Here is a 24,328-nt window from a genome sequence, read left to right on the forward strand (position 1 = left end):
AACCAGTAAATGTGATACTGCAGATTTGTGGAATGCAGTTGTAGGATTTTAAGTGCATCAACGAAAAAGGCTATATACTGTATATATTGTCTGTAAATTGCATGTGTTCTGTGGTCAATTTTCACTTTACTGGACGAAAAACCTCATGCTACCCTCACCTTACAACGACCTCAGCCATAATCTGAAAAAGCCCCATAAAAATTCCTTACGTCATCGGGGTTATACTCGGGTCTTTTCCACATGGTGTGGGAAGAACAGCGATTCTACCAACTACCCATGATGAGCGTGGAATGCAGTCCATACAAAGTACTTCGTCAACTTGGGATGGGACATGCACTGACAGACTTGAAAAATAGGCTGATTCTTAGGTACCAATTGAAGGTTAGTGGTATTACAGAAACTAAATCTTGTGGGCTGTTTGGGGGAGTGCTGTAGTTAAGGTGTTTCGAGAGTGGACGGCACTGGTGATCAGGAAAATGGTGGTCACCTACATGTCATCGATGTTCTTGTTGAGCATAGGCTGCCCTGCCTTGTGAGAGCTGATAGACAGAAACTGTGAAGTGGCTGACCATGAATTTGGATCTGCATGGGTAGCACAGTGGCATCATCATAGTTCTTCCCACACTAGGTTGAAAAGGCCCGAGCTCGAATCCTGTCAGTGACGCGAGGAACTTTTATGAGATTTTTTTTAACTCTGGCTGAATAAATCAGTCTCAGACGTAGGTAGTAACCCTCACACTCGGGTTTTCGTCCAGCAAAATAGGCAAATCACGAACATAATATACTTCGGCAGGTGGATTGATATTCTGGATGGCCATAGTGTGACATCTATTTATATGACGATTTGATCCAGCAGTCAGTTTGGATTCAAAAAGGCTACTCTTCAGAAGATGCTATTATGACTTGTCAATCATTGCTTAAATTCAAAGGCTGCTTATGAGTTGGATATATTTATAGCCTTTGAGGACATTTTCGACTTCCTCCGGTGAGAGAGCGCATTCAAGTCTCTTACCTTGGCTAAACATAACATTCAACTGTACAATGTAATCAAAAACAATTCTCAGAATAGAAAAATACGTCATAGTCCAACATCAAACCTGAAAATCTGTCTCAAAGAGGTGTCTGCAAATTTCAGACCTGGCACTCCTATTCTGGAGTATTGTACTTGTATGGTTTATGTACAAGTTTTGAAAACTACCTAAAATCGTTTATGCAGGCGACCCTATGATTTGCATTTCTGGAAGATCGAGGAGACTTCTTGAGGACAGAGCAGCAGAGGTTATCCTTCAAGATCTTTCATCCTGGACTACCATAAACAAGTCTAAAATTTCTGACGCGGAAACAAACATGATGGTATTTGACGGCAAACTAGACATATAATCATCTTCCAAAGACATATCAATAGCAAGAAAATACCTTTTGTTGCACAAACTAAATACCCATGTATTCCGCTAGATAACAGTTTTTCCCCTCATATCACCAATCTGGTAAGTAAAGTAAAGAAATTTTCTTCAACAATTATTAGAATTTCTCGTTCTAAATGAAGGTTAAATAAGAGACCCCTCATTTTATGCTATAAGGCAGTGTTTCTCTATTGTGTCATGCCTGTGGTATGTGGTACTATAGAGTTATCATGTCGACCTACAAATAAATTTGCTTACACTACAATCCACTATACTTCTCTCAATTTATAGAATGTGTAGACTTGTTTCAAAAAATGCCGCTGAGACTACTGCTGGCACAATCCTCTGAATTTCTATGTTGCCTTTCTTGGAATAATTTACAGATTAAAGAACTGCCTTCCTACTATCATTATGGGAGTCTGCGCGTGTCGCACAGTGGTATTGTCACCATCCTCCCCACATCAGGCAGAAAAGGCCTGGGGTCGATAACACGAGAAACTTTTATGGGCCTTTTTCACTCCATGGCTGAGTTAGTCTGTCTCCGGCGTTGATAGCAAGGTTTTTCTCCCCAGAAACTGGATTTTTTTTTCGTCCAGCAAAACAAGCAAATAGACCAGAGAATACACGCAATTTATAGACAGACACAATACACATGGGTATATGTAATAACTTACCGGGTGACTCTAATATAATAGTTTGGTTTTACCATTGTGGGAACTAGCAACCGAGTTAATAACATGAAGTTAGAAAAGTCTAAAAATTTGTCTGAATTGAATAAAATTTGGCAAGCCAGATGGAATCGATCTGGCTTGCATCGACCTTATAAATTGGACAGGGATTTTTTGCGTGTCAAACTTTTCCAACTGGGGCTACAAAATAATTCCATATGCTTGTATGATGAATAAAAAATATGGAACCGTATTCTGTATTATTTCCCAATTTGCTGAACAACATGGACATCGTTTAATCGTGATCCCGCAGTTCTCAGGACAGAAACTATGCTCCTTGAAAACTCAATAAACATTTCAGCATTCCAACAATATTCTTAGAAATTTTTAGTAGAAGGAAGCAATTAATTTTCACTGCGTTTTAAGGAAGTCTTTTGAATGACTTGACCTCTTTGTGTACCTTGTACCAGGACTTGTATTCTGGATTTGTATCTTCGTTGATTCTTCGTTGTGATGTTAAATTTGGATGAACTTGAGCTATAGGAAGAAATCTGTATTTGGAACTACTCGATCTCGATTTGAAACATTTCATCTACAGATTCTGGACACCTTGCTGATTTCTTAGAGATAGTTTGTAAATATGTAAATGATAAGACACGTCTCCATCCAAAAGATCTGGATCTTAATAAAAAATCTAGACTGTGAAGTTGTCATGTAAATATGTAAATTCTAGGACAGGTCTTCATCCACATGTGCTCCATAAGTTCCAAGTCTTCAGTTGTTCTGTACCTGGAAGAATAGTTTTGGACATTTTAATGATTAGTGAAGATGTCTTGTAAATAGGAAAATAATTGGACAAATCTGTGTCCAAAATGTTCAACTTGATTTTGACTCTCGAGATACCTTTTAATCAATAGGATATCATATAAATATGTAACTACTGTCCATAAGTTCAGTCTTAAAAGTACGCATATTTTATTTTACCTTCTCTCTCTCTTTTTTTTTTTTTTTTCCTTAGCTTGGGCCATCAGGGATTTTCCTGCAACCATCGGTTTTGCACTTCCTCCAGGTGGTGGGTGGGTCTCTTTGTGGACTGAAAGAGTACCTACTGGAACTGACTCTCCTTCCTGTGCTATGGTCGAAAACCCTGAAGTAGCCATACAGGTGATTTCTACTTTGGGGTAGCCAAAAGTCCAGAACAACACAACGCATGTAATTCACACAAAAAACACACTTTTCACATGTTTAACCTTTTTTCACGGAGAACGCTTTCTATACAGTGACACAAGGCAGAAATAAACAATTGTTCTAGGTGCCGTCCTAACAAACGTACATAACCCAGAGTTTCACTAGAACTAAATTTGTTTAGATGGTGAGTTGTTTTTGTTGTAAGGTTCTAGAAGCACCAGCCAATAAGGGCATATTGTTCAATATATATTATCTGTAAATTTCGTGTGTTCTGTGGTCGATTTTCTATTTTCTGGGATAAAAATCCATACTGCCTTCCTGCCTTCGCCTGAGACCGACTAACTCAGTCACGTTGCGAAAAAGGCCCACAAAAATTTCTCACGTTATTGACGGGTCTCGAATTTAGGTCTTTTCCATCCGGCGATTTTACCAACTGTGATACCCACGAGGGCTTAGGTGGCGAGAAGTGACCAAGAGATCAAATTTTTTAATGTGATATGATGAGAGGATGAGAGGATATGATAAGAGGCTGTTGCTCAGGTAGCACAAAGTAATAGAGAAGTACAGTTATACGAGATCAGTACTAGTAGTGGCAAATGATGCAAGAAAGCAAGCTTATACAGCATCAACTAGAAAAAAAAGAAAGAAAAAAACACTTTCCATTTCACCTAACCGTTCCCTCCAATAGTTTGTTTAGTTCTTCCTTTAATTTATTTACGCCATCATCTTCCACAATAAAAGATGGAAGTTTATTCCAGCAATCAATCACCCGCTGGCTAAAGGCAAACCCGGCACATTTTTTCTGCAACCGTCCCCTCCTCCCAATTTGAATGTAAGCCCCTTCATGTGTGTAGTCTGGGCAAAAGGAAGAATCCCATCAGTTTTCTCAAATCTTTCAAAGCCTTCAACCTCGCAATCAGATCACCTCGCAGGTGCCTAGTCCCCAGACTATGCAATTTACATGGAATCTTCGTGTTTTATTTAAATATTTTAAGAATATTTTTTTAGAAAAGCTAAAAACATATTCAGATGTTTTGGTACACTTCTTACAGGGAATATAAAAATTATTTATATTCATGAACTTAATATAAATAATTTTCTAGTGAGTTTATATGAGGTGTGGCAATAGTTTCCGGTAAGAAAATTAATTAAAGAAAACAAACACACACGCACACACACAAAGTGAAAGAACTCCGAAATGGCTTATTTTTGTTCAAAGTAATCACTGTCTGATGGAATGAATTTATTACGCCAAGTTAAAAGTTTCTGAAAGGACTCAGCGAAGGCGTTCAAAAGAGGTGACATTCAGTAAGGAGGTTACGTTTTTATTTGTGTCCGAAACATCCTGAACTCTCTTTCTTTTGAGGTCAATTTGTATTTTAGGAAAGTGGAAGAAATCCGCTGGTGCTGGTGGTTGATCTGTACAATGACACGTTTCTTCAGAAATGTCTTCACAACAAGTGCAGAATGTGCGGGGGCATCGTTGTGCAACAAGAACCAGCTGCTTCTCCCTCTTGAAATTATGGCTTCTTGGGAAATGCGCTTCAGTAGTCTGAAGAACTTGTGCGTAAAACGCAGCATTACCTCTCTCCCCTTCAGTGCAAATTACTTATCAACATCCTGTTTGTCGGAAAACATTATCAGCATCGTCTTGATCCTGGACTTCTGTAAAAGAAAGTTTTTAGGCCTTAGTGATGATTTTGAAGTTTCTGCATGCTCTGACGCTTCGTCTCTGGGTTATACTGAAATACCCAACGCTGATCTCCAGTGACAATATAGTCAAGAAAATTATGATTGCCTTGACAAGTTTGTATGAAGTCTTCGCATGATGACACTTTTCATTGCTTCTGCTTTCATGAGGTAGTGCGGAACGGTTGAGCCGAAGAAAATTTTGCATAAACTTTCCCTTTCTCTAAATCTTCATGGGGAATTTGGCAAATCGTCTCTTTGTTCATATCCAAATCATAAGCCAGCCATCATTCTGGGGTTATACCACTATCTCTTGACATTCTCGAACTTTTGCAACTCTGTCCTCATTTTGAGTAGTTGGCGGATGCAAACTTCTCGGGTTATCGCGAGGATCCTCACGTGCTTCTTTGAACCACTTATAAAGTTCAAACATGCTGATACGGCTTAACGTATCATCACCATAAACAGCTTGAAACATTTCATACGTTTCTGTTGCAGATTTTTCTAACATAAGGCAAAATTTGCTATTCGTTCATTGCTCCATTGTAAATCGTGAGTGACATGGAATGTTAACACTATTAACGAAACTGTTTGTATCTTACAACATATCAGCCTATAGTCAATCTCTTTACCATCACTTGTTACAGGAAGTTTGAACTACAACATACCACTTCCATTTGTTTTCAAACTCATCGAACCTCAAAAGCACCGTCCGGGGGATTTATTACAGCAGCTCGTAAGTGTAAAAACTATACTCTGGCTAATTATTACACCTAAACGGCTTGTAAGCAAAAAAAAACAAAACAAAAAAAACTAAAAACATGACACTGTTGGATTAAAAGTCGAACGTTGCTCGTACGTTTGAAGCCAGTTTTAATTGCTTGCAAAAAAAGAAGCGGTTGGAAGTTCTGAACAAAATGCTACTTCCATGGTTACAGTGAAAGTAACAAGAACCAAAGGCAATATTGTAGGAGAGGGGTGGAACTGACATTAACGTGGCATCCCAAGACCGAACTTGAATACGTGTATTATGTGCACAAATTATGTCTGCTCTCTGGTAGATTTATCTGGACAAAAAACCCAAAGTTTCGTGGGGGAGGAATGAAACCTTGCTTTACACGCTTGAGACACTAACTCTGCCACGGAATGCATAACCCCATAAAAGTGTCTCGCATCATTGACGAGATCCAAACCAGGGCATTTTCTTCCATGTGTGGGCAGAACAGTGATTATAATTATTGTGCTGCTGCAGAGACCAATATTGGGGAAATAATGAAAACCGTTTAGTCATCAGAACTGAGGATATGAATCAACAACACAGAATATAATACACATGAACAAATAAGATAAACACATGGACAAATAAGCAACTGTCTTCCTGGCACCGTTCACTAATGTGCAGTTCAGGAAGACTTTCTGAATGGCACATTAGTACTGGGATAATTTTGAAGTAGGCGCCGAGAAAAATGCGTGTAAAGCAAGAATTTGGCGAAAGTGCGAATGAAGAAGCATTTAATACTACTCATAGATGGTTGACCTCTTGAAATACATTTTGCTGTTGCAAAGAAGTTTACAAAGAGAAAGAAAAGCAAAGAAAACCACAAAAATCTGTAATTTCTTTAAAGAAATGAGTCCGCAGCGTCTGAGTTATTGCAGAAATAAATTGGCAACTTTTTTTTTAGCATTAGCATTAGTAGAGGCATATGAAGCAAGAAAGCAAGCTTATGTAACATCAGACAAAAAAAAAAAAAAAAAAAAAAACGCTCCCATTTCACCCCTCCGTTCGTTTCAAATACCTGTCCAGCTCAGCCTTAAATTCATTTAGGCTATCAACTTCCAAAACAAAGGATCGAAGTCTGTTCCACAAACCAACTACCCGCTGGCTAAAGGCAAACTTACGCACATCTATCCTACATCTGTCTTTCCTCAATTTGAATTTATACCCTCTCAGGTGATTATTCTGAGTAAGAGGAAGAATCCCATCAGCATTGAGCATGCTCTGACCATTCAAGGCTTTATACACCTCAATCAGATCTGGAGACTAGGTGCGAGGTGCTTGTTCTCCAGACACCGTAATTTGCAAAACTTAAGCTTTTTTTCGTAAGAGAAACCCTTTGCTCCATTCACTAATATTGTTGCCCTTCTCTGTACCCTTTCCAACAGCTCCACATCCTTCTTAAAATAATGCCTCCAGACCTGTATACAGTACTCAAGGTGTGGACTGATCATTGCTTTATACAAGAGGATAATCACCTCCTTATCCCTGCTATAAAAATTCCTGTATATCATTGATAAACCACCATGAGCTACTCTTGCAGACCGTCTGCACTGCTCAGAAAACTTCATATCGGCCTGCACAATTACCCCCAGGTCCCTTTCGTTCTCTACCACTGTCAGTATAGTACCACAGAGTTGATTCGTTACTCTGGAACTATTGCTTCCCATATGCAGCACTTTATATTTGTCAATGTTAAACTTCATTTGCCAACTCTCATCCCATCTGCTCAATTTTTCTAGATCCTGTTGCAGCAGTGAACTGTCATTAGTGTTCTTAACAACCCTGAAAACTTGGACATTAAGTTTGATATACCATCATCAATATCATTATAAATACAGAAAACAACAATGGAGCCCAAACGCTGATCCCTGAGGGACTCCATGAATAACATTAGTCCACGATGAGCAGTGTCCATTGATTACCACTCTCTGTCTTCTCCCACTCAACCATCCCTTTATCCATAGCAGCAATTTGCCTCCAATGCCACACTGCTCCAATTTGTTCAGCAGTCTTCCATGTGCAACAGTATCAATAGCCTTTCTAAGATCCAAATATATGATATCAAAGTTATTCCCTGCATCCAGTTCCTTTGTGACCACATCATAGTATCCAATCAAATTGGTCAGACAAGACTATCCCTTAACAAAGCCATGCTGTGTCCGAGCTATAACTGAAGTCTTGCCTAAATAATCCTGCAGTGCTTCTTTAACCAATGCCTCCATTAATTTTCCTGGAACAGAAGTTAAACTAACATGTCTACAATTACTTTGTCGCCGTTTGATCCTCCTTTTGTGAATTGGGGTCACATTTGCACATCTCCAATCTGTGGCTACCTCCCCTGAGTCCAAAGAAACTCTTATAATTATGGCTATGGGTTTGCTTACTTCCTTTGCTGCCTCCTTTAATATAACTGGATAGATCCCATCCACCCCGGGTGCTTTTTTTATGTTTATCTTCAACAATTGCTCCTACACTTTCCTCTCAGTTATTACAAAATCATCTAGCTCACTGCCAGAGTTGAATACACCTCTGGCATTCCTCTCCCTGAATAACTCCTCATGTGTGAATGTAGATGCAAAATACTCATTTAGTTTGTTAGCCACCTAAGCAGGATCATCAATAGTTGAACCATCAATATCCAGTGGACCAATCTAATTCATTCCTTTCTTTCTAGAATTTACATAGGTAAAGAACTCTTTGCCGTTTTTCTTTGCATCCTTTGCCAAAGATTTCTCATAATATGCCTTTGCCTGACTAATCTCCTTTGTGACTTGGTTACAGACCAGCTTATATCTATCATAGGCTTCCATGTCACCCATTAATTTATATGTATCCCATGCATTTTGATTCTTTGCCATATGTCTCATTAGTTCATCTGACATCTATTTAAGCCTAAACCTTGAACAATATTTCTTAGTTAGTATATAAAGCCTAGTAGCTTCCAAGATAAATTCTTGGAATGCCTCCCATTTTGAATTTGCTGTTGGTAACATCATCAGTTGGTCCCACTGTATAGAATTTAAATACTGTCTCAGACCACCGTAGTAGCCTTTACGAAAGCAAAGGTCCTTCCCTTTACCTCTGATCGTAGTTGCCTCTTTGAGTAAATCCCACTTCAGCACACTGTGATCACTGCCACCTAGTGGTTCCTTTATCTGCAGATTCTTAATGCATGAAGAATCACTACTGATAATCAGATTAAGAGTATTACTCCTTCTAGTTTCCTCCCGAACATGCTGATGTAGAAAACAATCATCCAATAAATCCACAAAAGCCTTGCTAGTGTGTGAGTGACCAACCCAAAAATTCCAGTCAATATCTGGGAAATTAAAATCCCCCATTATAAGACTCTCTGATTTACTGACCCACTCTATTTCCCTGTACAGTTTCTTATTATACTTATCAGAGTCATTAGGCCTATAACACACTTCTACTCTCAATTTTGATCTCCCAGTGCTCATGTCACACCAAACTGACTCGACACTGCACCGTCCAGCGATGTCGACTGGCTTCACTTTCTTGGATTTTATATGTTTCTTAACTAATAGCATAACCCCTCCTCCCTTCCTATCCTGTCTATCTTTCCTGTACTCATTGTACTCCGCAAATTCCAGTTCTGCATTCCTTATATCTGTGTGACACCACGTCTCTGATGTCCCAACAATATCTGCCTTTGATGTTTTGAGCAATACCTCAAATTCGTCAAATTTATTTACCAAACTCCTTGCATTGGTGTATACGCAAATATACATGCACCTGCTCCTATCCTTTGCTACCTACTCTAACCTTTTTGTTCATTTATGTCTTATATTACAGGAAGTTTATACTAAGGAAAAAAACAGTTGGTGGTTCGAGAACGCAAATTACTTGGGAGAAGGAAAAAGGTGTACACGGAGCGTGGAAAGGTTGAGCCGCCAATTATTTTTCCATATAGTGATATTTTTATACTCCGTTAAATCAGATAAATATAATTTTAAATGATATCTTTTCTTTTTACGCACATACAATATTCGTCTTTGCCTTAGGAACTGTCTTTCTTGCAATACATGTCACATGTAAGTCAATAAATATGGAGACTGATTTGCCCCATTAACTAGGTCTTCTTGAGTGTTGATTTTGATTTTCTTTTTCTTTTCTTCTTTTTGTGAAAGGATACAAAAATATAATTGTTTAAAGATGAAAATAAATAAAGCATACTATAAAAAATCAGAAGAGAAATTATAAACAAATCACTTTATATTGTTTAAATATTAAATAATAATAATAATAATAATAATAATAATAATACAAATAACAGTAGGTTTCAAAGCAAGAAATGTAAATCAGACTCATAAACCGTTTTAGCATCGCAACTGCTTCAACCTTCTCCTTAAAACCTTATATATGTTAAATATTGCTTCATCCTCTCCTCCATCCCTTTAACTGCTCTTTTTTTTTTTTTTTTTTTTTTTTCAGTTCTTTTTTATACAGTTAGTTTTTACTTGTAGAGCAATAATATCTTCTTGCGAATTTCATAGTTTCAATCAGAGAACTGATATAACTTATATCACAATTTACAAAGCTCTCCGAATTAAGTTTCTCAATGTCGGGTTTTGTTTCTATGTTCCTACGTTGGTGGCGCTACTTTTTATGCGTTTTAACAGATAACCAAAATTAACATAATATTCAAGTGATACTTTTTGGTTTTGGGGGGATGTATTGTTTATAATTTTTAGTAGAATTTATATTGTTATAAATATTACTATTAATGTCTCGGAGTGATTTACTTTGCTGTGTAGAGGGATGTGAAAATACTAGATCAAACAGTGGATTGACTTTCTTTAGATTTCCTAAAAAACCAGAAAGGTAACTGGTCATCATCCTGAAATGATCTTCATTTTTAGATAAACAGTATTCCTTGCTCTCTGAAGATGAATGCATTATTTATTTTTGAAAATAAAAGAAGAAAAATTTATCAATAATTTTGAATAAATATACACAATTTAGAAATTCGGAAATAAATTAATATTATTTTATATTTTGGCCCTTACGCAAGTACATAAGCGCCTGTGTAGCTTCAGTGTAGATCTGAATGAAACGTAGAGTGAGTTCAATCCAAGATCATTTGAGCTTTTAAAAAATTAACACTATGCTGTTCATGATTTTCAATGGGAAATAATAATTTAGTTTCTGTTAACTTTTGGGAATAGAAATTAGCTTTGATTTAATTCGGTTAACTCCTCACAGAATTTAAATAAATAAATAAAATTTTATTTTTATACTCCGCAGCCACCACATGATTAGAGGAGTTTTTTATTTACTTACTGCCAGAAACTATAATTCCTTAATTAAAAAAATAATAAATAAATAAAATAATAACATACCAAAGAAGAACAGTAAAATAAAAATGATACTTAATGAGAACAAAGTTAATAACAATAAAAATAAGGAAAATATAAGATTAGCTAGATAAGGATTTCCAGAAATGGAAGTATCTTTTTTTCCCCTGTTTTCTGCTGGATGAAAAGATCTCCAAATTTGTGTCATTGGATCATTTTGCAACTCTTGAAAAACTGAGCAGCTAAATGATTTGTGTGAATTATATCTATCAAATATTGGAAATGTCTAGATGGTTTTGGAGGGCAATTGAAGTTGATATTTTTTAAGAGCTGGAGACAAATATTGGAGTCAAAGATAAGTCACTGTTCATCAAAAGGTTGAAGTCCAGTATAGTCTGTTGATGTTAGGCAGTAAATGAAAATGTTTACAGCAATTATTATAGGATTTAGTAAAATAGTATAATTGAAACTTATAGCTGATTAATCTGAGAAAATTGGATTGTAGGTCTTCCAAAACTTTAACGTGACGCAACATAATAAGGAAACCAAACTTGAACTGCATATTCTAGGATTGGCAGAACAAATATTTTGCAAATGGTAATCATAGGGGCAACTTTGCTGAAGTCCCTAAGTGTACATTGGTAAGTCTATTCTATAACCACAAGGGCTCACATTTGGTGAGTATGGGTTGGCACACCCAGGGTCCTGAGCTGGATATCATCATTCTTCTCTTTCTTGGTTGTTGTTATTTTGGTTTTAGGAGCATTAGCAACTAAGGCCATATTGCTCCGGGGATATGCAGTGGTCATTTCCTGACTTTTCCGCATCCTCTGTATTTGGTGGTCACGGGCTCGAATCCCGGTCTAATCAAGAAGCGTGTGTTATGCACTGCTGCTCCTGCCCACCTGGCTACAGAGGTGCCCTCTTTCTTGGTGATTCCCTTTTACTTCTGACTCTTGTTTTCTCTCTCTCTCTTTCAGGGTAACTCAGAAATTTTTTTTGGCTGGTGCAGCAAAATCCTCAGGCTTCCTTGCATCATATGGATAATAATAAGCAGCAGTAATTAGTGATAGAAAGTGAGAACCATATGTAAAATGATGATGAAAGAGCATGCCTGTCACCAATTTTAAAGATTCTATTAATATAATTAGTTCCCAAGTGATAATCAAATATTCCAATATTATAAGAGATTGCTTATGATGGTCATGATAATTAAGAATAAAGCTTTTGTTCTTTTTCTATTGATTTTTCTTAAGTTCAGATTAAGACTATTAGAGGTCACCCATTTGAATGCATGCTCACAAGCCAACTGAAGATTCATGCAACCAGACAAGGTTGTCTGGTTGCATTTGATAGGGGAGAAAAATTTGACGTCAGCATAAATAAGAGGTGAGATGTGTGGATGTCCTCCAGTCCAAGAAAATATTAAAAAATAATCCAAATAAAAGTGGACCTAAGGGAGAACCCTGAAGAACATCCCTGTTTAATTGAAAGGAATAGGAAGTAATACCTGTGCATAAAGATAGCATAAGGGCATATAAAAGGCATTCCAATGAGTTAAGGACTAAATCTTTTATGTAATTAGAGTTTGGTTAAAAGAAGATTGATAGGGACGGTATCAAATGCTTTACTCAAGTCAAAGTAGATTGTAACCTGCAAACTTGCCATTCAATAATGGATCATAAATCTAGGCAGTCAATTGAGAGTTGTAAACTCACAGAAAAATACTAGATTGTGTTCAAAAATATTGAGTAATTTAAGCATTCAGATATCTATTTTTGAAAGCATTAGAATGTGTAGGCCACCCCAGAGGTTTCAATGCATTTCGGATCATAACCCTGGGTGAAGTTAGCTGGAGAGGCAACTTGTGGTGACGCTTCACAGGGGATTTATAAAACCATTTTCCAGTTTGTATATAAAAAATGTAATAAATGGAAAAAAAAAAATTTTTTTGTGGAAGTAGATGAAAATTTCATAAGGGTGAAGGTTCTATTTAAAAAGTACAGATTGGAATCATCAAACTATTATAAAAATATTTCAGAGTTAATCAGAGAAGCTGTTAGTGAGTTTTACAATCAAACCTAGCTGTGAACATTCTTTATTAATTCAGCATCTTTAATTGTGCAATAATGTACTTCCACAAACATTTTTTGTTGGCATTTATTATGATTTTTGTATGAAAATTGGAAAATGGCTGTATAAATTGGAAAAGAGGACATTCAGCCAGTTCTTGTTAGCAGCTGGCTGGAGTTTGGTGCCATTCCCCAATACTGTTGCCATCAGAGCAATTGAAGTAGGCTATACCATCCTCAACCTGATTTGGCATTCCAGCTTATCCTAGAGGTGTTTGGTGTAATTTTATCATGATTCAGGGATGAAAGCATGTATGGAGTGAGCCAGAGAGGCAACTGCTGGGGGATTGTTCATAGGGAAATTATATAGCCATTTTCCAATTTGTGTATAAAAATCATAATAAATACCAACAAAAAATATTCAGAATTACATTTTTGCACATTTAAAAAGGTTGAATTAACAAAGAATATTTTTGACTAAGTTTGTAAAACTCACTAACAGCTTTTCTGATTAACTTTGGAACATTTTTATATAGGTTGATAATTCAGATCTGCAGTTTTTATACAGAATCTTTGTCCATATGACATTTTCATGTGTGTAATTAAAAATGCATGTAGTATACAAACGTTATTTTTATATTATATAGTTTTTATACTTCAGTTAATGGAACATTCATACCAGTTTCATTGAAACTCTCATAGAAGAGAATGCTTGTGTACAGTTTTGTTCCTTTGCTACCAATTTTTTATGATTATATTTTATTTAGTTAATAGGTTTTTGTTCTGAATTTCTGTAATTTTGCACTGTGCGGTGCTTTTTTTTCTATTAACTTCTCTGAGTTATTTGAGTTCGTAATTTATCATCTCTGCCAGGGGCAAAAGTTGATGACGTTGTAGGGCAACAATATCACCTTTTTTCAAAAGGTGATATTGTTGAGGCGCCTCCGTAGCCAGGTGGGAAGGAGCAGCAGTGCGTAGCACACGCTTCTTGATTAAACCGGGGTTCGAGCCCGTCACCACCAAATACGGAGGATGCGGAAAAGGTCTGGGAATGACCCCCGCATATCCCGGAGCAATATGGCCTTAGTTGCTAATGCTCCTAAAAAAAAAAAAAAAAACCAAATCAAGTGATATTGTTGTACACATTAGCACTAATTAGCATTAGCAGAGGCATATGATGCAAGAAAGTGAGCTTATGCAGCATCAGCCAAAAAAAAAAAAAAAAAATCACTTCCATTTCACCCCTCCGTTCGTTCAAAATACCTGTCCAGCTGATCCTTAAATTTATTTAGGCTATCAACTTCCACAACAAGGGATGGAAGTCTGTTCCACCAACCAACTACCTGCTAAAGGCAAATTTCCACACATCTATCCTACATTTGTCTTTCCTCAATCTGAATTTATGCCCTCTCAGGTGATTATTCTGAGCAAGAGGAAGAATCCCATCGGCATTGAGCATGCTCAAACCATTCAAGGCTTTATACATCTCTATCAGATCACCTCGCCGGTGCCTAGTCTCCAGACACTGTAATTTGCAAAACTTAATCCTTTCTTCGTAAGAAACTTCATATCTGCCTGCACAATTACCCCCAGGTCCTTTTCATTCTCTACCACTGTCAGTGTAGTACCACAGAGTTGATACGTTGCTCTGGGGTTGCTGTTTCCCATATGTAGTACTTTACATTTGTCAATGTTAAACTTTATTTGCCACCTCTCAGCCCATCTGCTCAACCTTTCCAGATCCCGTTGCAGCAGCATAGCGTCAGTAGTGTCCTTAACAACCCTGAAAACCTTTGTATCGTCTGCAAACTTGGACATTAAGCTTGATATACCATCATCAATATCATTTAAATACAGAAAACAATAATGGACCCAACACTGAACCCTGAGGGACTCCACTAATAACATTGGTCCACGATGAGCAGTGTCCATTGATTACCACTCTCTGTCTTCTCCCACTCAACCATCCCTTTATCCACAGCAGCAATTTGCCTCCAATGCCACACTGCTCCAATTTGTGCAGCAGTCTTCCATGTGCAACAGATTCAAAAGCCTTCCTCTTGCTCAGAATAATCACCTGAGAGGGCATAAATTCAAATTGAGGAAAGACAGATGTAGGATAGATGTGCAGAAATTTGCCTTTAGCCAGCAGGTGGTTGGTAGGTGGAACAGACTTCCATCCCTTGTCGTGGAAGTTGATAGCCTAAATAAGTTTAAGGCTCAGCTGGACAGGTATTTCGAACAAACAGAGGGGCGAAGTGGAAGTGGTTATTTTTTATTTATTTATTTTACTTTATTTTTTTTTGGCTGATGCTGCATAAGCTTGCTTTCTTGCATCAAATGCCTCTACTAATGCTAATGCTAAGATCCAAGTATATAATATCAAAGTTATTCCCTGCGTCCGGTTCTTTTGTGACTGCATCATAGTATCCAATCAAATTGGCCAGGCAAGACTTTCCCTTAACAAAACCATGCTGTGTCCGAGCTATAACTGAAGTCTTGTCTAGATGATCCTGCAGTGCTTCTTTAACCAGTGCCTCCATTAATTTTTCTGGAACAAAAGTTAAACTCACAGGTCTATAATTACTTGTGTCAGCCTTTGATCCTCCTTTATGACCTTAAGAGTAAGAGATCTACAGATTTACTTAACAAGTACAGGTCAATGCTGAAAAAAAGTCATAAGTTAGGGTTAAATTGGAAAGTGTCTGCAATTCCTGACCCAGACACAATAGGATGGAGTATATGATGACAGTCTTGTCAATCAATTTGGCCCTGGAGAGATTGTGCAAGGCTCATGGGGTAGACTTTTTCTCAGCATGGGCTGTGCTTGCTAGCAGAAGAGACTGCTTCTACAGGGATGGGATACACTTAAATAGAAAGGGTGCAAGAATATTTGCTGATGCTATTGAGGCAGCGTTAGGTGGATAGGAAAACTGCTATCTTGGTGGGATTCACAGACTAAAAGATTAACGGCAGCCACAGGCAGAGGCGAAAGTGATTCTTGCAATGCTTCTATTCTAATGTGCATCAGCCTAGAGAGCAAGTTGTTGGGGATTTCAAGAGCTGCTGGGAGTCATCATGGAACTAGTAAATAACCCCAGGGGCTCACATCTAGTGAGTATGGGCTTGAAACACCCAGGATCCTGAGCCGAATTTCATCGTTCTTCTCTTTTTTGGTGATTCCCTTCGACTTCTGACTCTCTCTCTCTCTCTCTCTCTCTCTCTCTATATATATATATATATATATTTATAATTATTGATAAAAAAGTAAAGAAAGAAAGTTAAAACGACAATAACTGTAACTAATATGTAAATAATATTTATGAGTCAATGCAGTTGCAAGCAATCATGCAATACACCCATAATGTCTATAATATTAAGGATCAAGATGCGCAATCATAAATCCATGAAGGTAAAATTAAGAAGGATCAATGCAGTTCAGAAAACAGAAAAAGAAATATAATAGAAAAAGCAATCTTAGGTAGTGTATACTTAACCCAAGCAAAGCTTTTGTATATATTTATAATTATTGATAAAAAAGTAAAGAAAGAAAGTTAAAACGACAATAACTGTAACTAATATGTAAATAATATTTATGAGTCAATGCAGTTGCAAGCAGTCATGCAATACACCCATAATGTCTATAATATTAAGGATCAAGATGCGCAATCATAAATCCATGAAGGTAAAATTAATACACTACCTAAGATTGCTTTTTCTATTATATTTCTTTTTCTATTTTCTGAACTGCATCGATCCTTCTTAATTTTACCTTCATGGATTTATGATTGCACATCTTGATCCTTAATATTATATATATATATATATCTTGCTCTCGCTCTCTCTTTCTCTTGGGGTAATTGAGAATTTTTTTTTTGACTGGTGCAGCATAAGCCTGAGGCTTCCTTGCACCATATGGCTAATAATAATAATAAATACATGGGCTGTGTTAGGGTAACTAAGAGTAACTACAGGTGCATGTATACTTCCATGTGCACCAATTTTACCCCAGGGGCTCACATCTGGTGAGTATGGGCTTGGCAAACCCAGGGTCCTGAGCTGGATATCATCATTCTTCTCTTTCTTTGTGATACCTTCTACTTCTCTCTCTCTATCTCTAACACACACACACACACACACACACACACACACACACACACACACACACACACACACACACACACACACACACACACACACACACACAGGGGGTAACTCGGGAATTTTTTTTTTGGCTGGTGCAGCATAAGCCTCAGGCTTCCTTGTACCATATGGCTAATAATAATAATAATAATAATAATAATAATAATAATAATAAATAAATTTGATGAATTTGAAGTGCTGATCGAGGCATAAAAGGCAGATATTGTTTGGATATCAGATCAGAGACATGGTGTTACACAGATATAAGGCAGTGCAGAATTGGAATTTGGAGAGTACAATGTGTACAGAAAGGATAAACAGGACTGGAAGGGAGGAGGAGGTTATGGTGTTAGTTAAAAAACACATAAAAGCCACGGAAGTGCATCCGGTTGACTTGGGTGGGCAGTGCAATGTTGAGTCTGTTTGGTGTCACAAACACTGGGAAAGGGAAAATGAGAGCAGGAGTGTGTTATAGGCCTAATGACTCTGATGAGTGCAAGAAACAGTTGTACAGAGAAATAGAATGGGCCAGTAAATCAGAATGTCTTGTAATGGGGGAGTTTAACTTTCCAGATATTGACTGGAACTTGTGGGTTGGTCACTCGAACGCTAGCAGCACTTTTGTGGATTTATTGGAGGATTGTTTTCTACAGAAACATGTTCGAGGGGTAACCAGAGGGAGTAATATTCTTGATCTGATTATCAGCAGTGATTATTCATGCATAAAGAATTTACAGATAAAGGTACCACTATGTGACAGTGATCACAGTGTACTATGTGGGATTTACTTAAAGATGTAACTACCATCAAGGGGAAGGGTTTTGTTTTCGTGAAGGTGACTACAGTGGTCTCAGACAGTTTTTAAATTCTATACATTGGGATCAACTGATGATGTTACCAATGGTGAATTCTAAATGGGAACCCTTCAGGGACTTAATCTTGGAGACTAATAGGCTTTTCATATCAACTAAGAAATACTGTTCAGGGTTGAGGTCTAAATGAATGTAGTAGTAGTGGCATGTGATGCAAGAAAGCATGTGTATAAGCTTATGCAGCATCAGCCAAAAAAAAAAAAAAAAAAAAATCAAATGCCTGTCCAGTTCCTCCTTAAATTTATTCAACCTATCAACTTACACAACGACAGATGAAAGTTTGTTCCAGCAATTACCCACCCGCTGGATAAAGGCAAATTTCCGCACATCTATTCTACATCTGTCTTTTCTTAATTTGAATTTATGCCCCCTTAGGTTCGTAATCTGAACAAGTGGAAGGATCCCATCAAAATTCATCGTGCTCAACCCATTCAAGGCCTTATATACCTCAATCAGATCACCGCGCAGGTGCCTAGTCTCCAGCCACTGCAATTTGCAGAACTTAAGCCTCTCTTGGTAAGAGGATCCCTTCATTCCCCTCACCAATCTTGTTGTCCTTCTCTGTACACGCTCAAGTAAATCTACATCCTTCCTAAAATGAGGCATCCAGACCTGTACGCAGTACTCAAGGCATGGCCTGACCATTGCCTTATACAGAGGGATAATCACCTCCTTTTCCCTGCTAGCAAAATTCCTATATATCATTGACAAAACCCCATGACCTGCCCTGGCAGCCTGTCTACATTGCTCAGAAAACTTCATATCTGACTGCACAATTACTCCCAGGTCTTTTTCATTTTCTACCACCTTAAGTGTAGTACCACACAGTTGGTACGTTTCTCTGGGGTTACTTCTACCCATATTCAGTACTTTGCATTTGTCAAGGTTAAACTTCAGTTGCCACTTCTTAGCCCATCTGCCCAAATTATCTAGATCCTGTTGCAGTAGCACACTGTCATTAACAACTCTGCCAACCTTTGTATCATCTGCAAACTTCGACATTAAGCCTGATATACCTTCATCAATATCATCGATAAATATACAAAACAACAGTGGACCCAACACTGAACCCTGTGGGACTCCACTAATAACATTAGTCCAAGAAGAGCAGCACCCATTGATTACCACCCTCTGTCTTCTCCCACTTAACCATCCTTTTATCCATTGTAGCAACTTACCCTTAATACCATTCTGCTCCAATTTGTACAATAGTCTTTCATGCGCAACAGTGTCAAAAGCTTTCCTGAAATCCAAATAGATGATATCAAAATTATTTGTTGCATCCAGTTCCTTTGTAACCACATCATAATATCCTATCAAGTTTGTCAGACATGACTTTCCCTTAACAAACCCCATGCTGTGTCTGAATTATTGCTGCAGTCTTGTCTAGATGATCCTGCAATGCATCTTTAACCAGTGACTCCATTATTTTACCCGGAACAGAAGTTAAACTAACTGGTCTGTAATTACTCACCCTTCAATCCCCCTTTGTGAATTGCGGATACATTTGCACATCTGCAGTCCGTGAGAACCTCCCCTGAGTGCAAGGATGCTCATAATTATGGCCAAGTGTTTGCTTAGTTGCTTTTGCCGCCTCCTTTAATATAACTGGATAGATCCCATCTGCCCCAAGTGCTTTTCTTATGTTTAACTTCAACAATTTCTCCTCCACTTTGCTCTCAGTTATTACAAAATCATTAAGTATCCTGCTACAATTTGATAACCTTCTGCCATTTCCAAACCTTAATAACTCCTCGTGTGTGAATGTAGATGCAAAATACTCAATCAGTTTATTTGCTATCTGGGCCGGATCATCAACAGTCGATCCATCGATATCAAGTGGACCAATCAGATTCATCCCCTTCCATTTAGAGTTTATATAAGTAAAGAAATCCTTGCTGTTTTTCTTAGAATCTTTTGTCAAGGATTTCTTGTAATCTGCCTTCACCTGCCTAACCTCCTTTGTGACCTGATTACAGACTAGCTTATATCTGCCATAGGCTTCTGAGTCGCTTGATAATTTATATGCATCCTATGCATTTTTCTTCTCTGTTACGTCTCATTAGTTCATTTGATAACCATATAGGCCTAAACCTTGAACAATATTTCTTAATAGGTATGAAACTTTTAGTAGCTTCCACGATTAATTCCTTGAATGCTTCCCACTTAGAATTTACTGTTGGTAACATCGTCAGTTTATCCCACTGTACAGAATTTAAAAACTTTCTGAGACCACTGTACTCACCTTTACGGAAGCAAAAAGCCCTTTCCTTTACCCCTGATGGCGATTATATCTTTAAATAAATCCCACATCAGTATACTGTGATCACTGCCACCTAGTGGCAGTGATCACAGTATACTGATGTGGGATTTATTTAGTGGTTCCTTTATCTGCAAATTCTTAATACACGAGTGATCACTGTTGATAACCAGATCAAGAGTATTACTCTCTCTGATTGCCTCTCGAACATGCTGCTGCAGAAAACAGTCATCCAATAAATCCACAAAAGTCTGACTAGTGTGTGAGTGACCAACCCACAAGTTCCAGTCAATATCTGGGAATTGAAAATCCCCCATTATAAGACATTCTGATTTACTGGCCCACTCTATTTCTCTGTATAATTGTTCATTGTACTCATTCGAGTCATTAGGCCTATAACACACTCCTACTCTTATTTTTGCTTTCGCAGTGCTTATGTCACACCAAACTGACTCAACAGTGCACTGTGCATCTAATCAACTGGGTGCACTTCTTTTGATTTTATGTTTTTCTTAATTAACAGCATAACACCTCCTCCCTTTTCTTTCCTGTCTATCCTTTCTGTACACATTGTACTCCCCAAATTCCAGTTCTGCATTCCTTATATCTGTGTGACACCACGTCTCTGCTATCCCAATAATATTCGCCTTTGATGTCTTGACTAACACTTCAAATTCATCAAATTTATTTACTATACTTCTAGCATTGGTAAACATGCAAGCATACATGCTCCTATTCCTATTCACCCTAACACATCCCATATACCCACCTATTTCAGAATGACTGCCATGCGTCCCTGAAACCCCCAACACCCCTCGCTCCAGGTCGCTACTTATTCTAATAGAAGTTGTGCAAGAATCACCTTCACCTCTGCCTATGGCTACTGTTAAACTATTAGTGCTTGTATCCCCCCAAGCTCTCAGTTTTCCGAACCACCCTAACACTGCCTCGATAGCATCAGCAAATATTCTTGTACCCTTTCTATTTAAGTGTATCCCATCCCTGTAGAAGCAGTCTCTCCTGCTAACAAGTACAGACCAGGCTGAAAAAAATTCTATCCCTTGAGCCGTGCACAATCTTTCCAGGGCCGAATTGATTGACAAGGCTCTCATCATATACTCCCTCCTATCGTGTCTGGGCAGAATTGCAGACACTTTCAAATTCAACCCTAATTCTCGGCTTTTGTAAAACAGTGACCTGTACTTGTTAAGTAATTCTGCCGGCTCCTACTCTTAATATCATTAGTGCCAACGTGTACAACTATATCACCTTTTGTGCCCTTAAAAGATGATGTCTGCTCTACAAAGTCATCAACCTTTGCCCCTGGCAGACATACCCAGGTCCTGTTCCACCTATCCTTTTTACAAAGCATGTTACCCGTTTCCCTGACAATAGAGTCACCAACAACTACTAGTTCCTGTGGGACCAGCGCATTCTGCCTTGGGGGTTGCCGTTGTGTTGTGTGATGACCAAGTGCAAGCTGTGGCGTTGATGTGGGCAGCTGAGAGCTTGATGGGCCCCTCAATTTAGATCTTTCGAGGGCATCCACCCTGTCCTTCAAACTCTCATATAGGCCCATAACAACGCTGATTTGTCGCCTGACTTCCTTACACTCCTTGCATCGCGCACACACAAAAACATCCCCCATGGCAATATCATGTTCCAGAGAGTTCAGCAAACATTTCACAAGTTGCACATTTTTTTAGGCTATGATGCGTTGGAGAATCGCCCCCCCTCAGTTCTCCCCCGAGTCACAGCACTCCTGCCACGTTGTGCCCGTTGCTTTGCTGCTCTAGTTTGGGGCATGCTATTTTAAATTAATAATATTAAAAAATTAAATGAATTAAATGTCAATACTATGCTATCTAATAGAAACAGTGAAGCGTATTAATCTATATAATTATGCGTTAGAGCTACCTGGCTACCTCAATGAAAAATTTGAATTCCCTACCACTATATACAAAAACAATGGCTGCAAGATTCGAACGAAAATAACGGTTTTATGTAAATTAAGTAGTAATCCACAAAAACTCTTTATCTAAATTAAAATAAAAATAACCAGCGTAACTATAACTATAAGACTACGTATTAAGTACAATATAAAATAACAATTATATGTCAGATGAATTAACGAGGCTCTTGGCAGAGAAGAAAAGTGCATGGGAAAATTATCAGGCAACACAGAAGCCTATGGCAGATATAAGCTAGTCTGTAATCAAATCACAAAGGATTTTGATTTGATTTGATTTGGATTTTATTGGTGCATTAGCAACTAAGGCTATAATGTGCCAAATCCAGATCACAAAAGAGGTTAGGCAGGCAAAGGCAGATTACGTGAAATCTTTGGCAAAGGATGGAAAGAAAAACAACGAGTTCTTTACTTATGTAAACTCTAGAAGGAAGGGGAATCAGATTGGTCCACATAGATGGTTCGACTATTGACCATCAAGGAGGGGAATGCCAGAAGTTTATCTAGCTTTAACAGGGAGCTAAATAATTTTGTAATAACGGAGAGCAAAGTGGAGGAGAAATTGTTGAAGTTAAACATAAAAAAGGCACCTGGGGCAGATGCAATCTATCCAGTTATATTGAAGGAGGCAGCAAGGGAAGTAAGCAAACCCTTAGCCATAATTATGGTGTGATAATAACAATACAGCACAAATACGACATGGAACATTATCACAAAATAAACTTTTATTGTCCACCATTCCTCATCTTCTGCCCTTTCCCCTGGTCATCAAATTCATTGGCATGGAAGGACTTACCATGTTCTATTTGCTACACTGAAAGCATCTGACTTAAAATATTATTCCTTCTTCCCTACCTTTTCTATTAATATTTTCGGAAGCTTTTAATTAAATATCAAAGTGATGTGCAGACAAAGCAAGCCCGAATGTCATAAAACTATAAAGAGGATTATGTTGTAAATCAATCTTTTTTTAAAAATATATTCTTAATATTTGATAAAATATTTGGATAATGTTATTTCTTTATTTAGAAATAATTATTACCTTATTTAATATAAATAATTATTTTTTCTAACCACTAAAAAAATTTTTTTTGTTGGAATGCACCCCTAGCACCTTTGCACCCTAGGCAACCACCTAGGTTCACCTAATGGATGGGCCAGCTCTGCTAAGAACACGTCATCCATTTCTCAGTATATTCTTAATAAAATTATATATATTTTAAAATTTATTTATTTACATATTTATTTTTTTAAATTTATTTATTTACATATTTATTTATTTTTTACAATTATTTATCAGACCTTAAAGATAAATTTTTTTCTGTTTATACTTTGGGATGACCAAATGATCAGAGGAGTTCACAAGATAGAGAGAATACAAGAAACAGCATCATATTTAGCAGTCTTGGGCTTGAACCCTGGTCGCTCAAGGCACTTGCACTTATTCACCACACTTGACTACTCGGCTACGGCGGCCATTAGGGCATCATTTATTGGTTGTTATCACAAATGATTTTGAAAATTCAAATGTTGTTTAATAAAACTTGTAATAGAAATTCATTTAATATTCTTTGTGAACTTTTTTATTTCTAATTGTTTTAAAGTTGTAAATTGAAGTCTACCTTGTCCTGTGTATTTTGTGCCTAGCAGGTTTTCAGTTGCCATGTTTAAACAGAGTGGTCAGTTTTGGGATTTGTTCTGTTGAGTATTAAGATCATAGCATTTATTTATAGTTGCTCTCACACCTTCTATCCATATAGGCATACAGCTTTTGCTGTATTAAATTAATTGATGAATTGCATTTGTTTTGTAGTTATTTATATATTGACTATTGTGGTTTGTTTAAAAAATAGTTAACATTTTTATATATAATTATTTATTGTGGTTGTTATATTCCGTGCATTATATGTTTATATATGAGAGTGGCCTGAAAAATAATGCCTCTTTCTTTATAACTTTTGAAGGAAT

At 37.4% G+C, this 24,328-nt stretch overlaps 1 protein-coding gene across 1 annotated transcript in view; it reads left to right on the forward strand.

Annotated features, from left to right (window-relative positions):
• Nucleotides 1-10,473: 10,473 nt before the first annotated feature.
• The window catches only part of Dlip2 (Dorsal interacting protein 2), a 32,525-nt gene continuing 18,670 nt past the window's right edge, over nucleotides 10,474-24,328 (forward strand). Inside the window, exon 1 of the mRNA XM_090370367.1 lies at nucleotides 10,474-10,571. Coding sequence (XP_090226493.1) covers nucleotides 10,474-10,571 — 98 coding nt within the window. The remainder of the gene's footprint in view (nucleotides 10,572-24,328) is intronic.

The sequence above is a fragment of the Mastigoproctus giganteus genome, chromosome 3 (assembly GCF_048544385.1).
Source record: "Mastigoproctus giganteus isolate SK-2022 chromosome 3, ASM4854438v1, whole genome shotgun sequence".
Lineage (NCBI taxonomy): Eukaryota > Metazoa > Arthropoda > Arachnida > Uropygi > Thelyphonidae > Mastigoproctus > Mastigoproctus giganteus.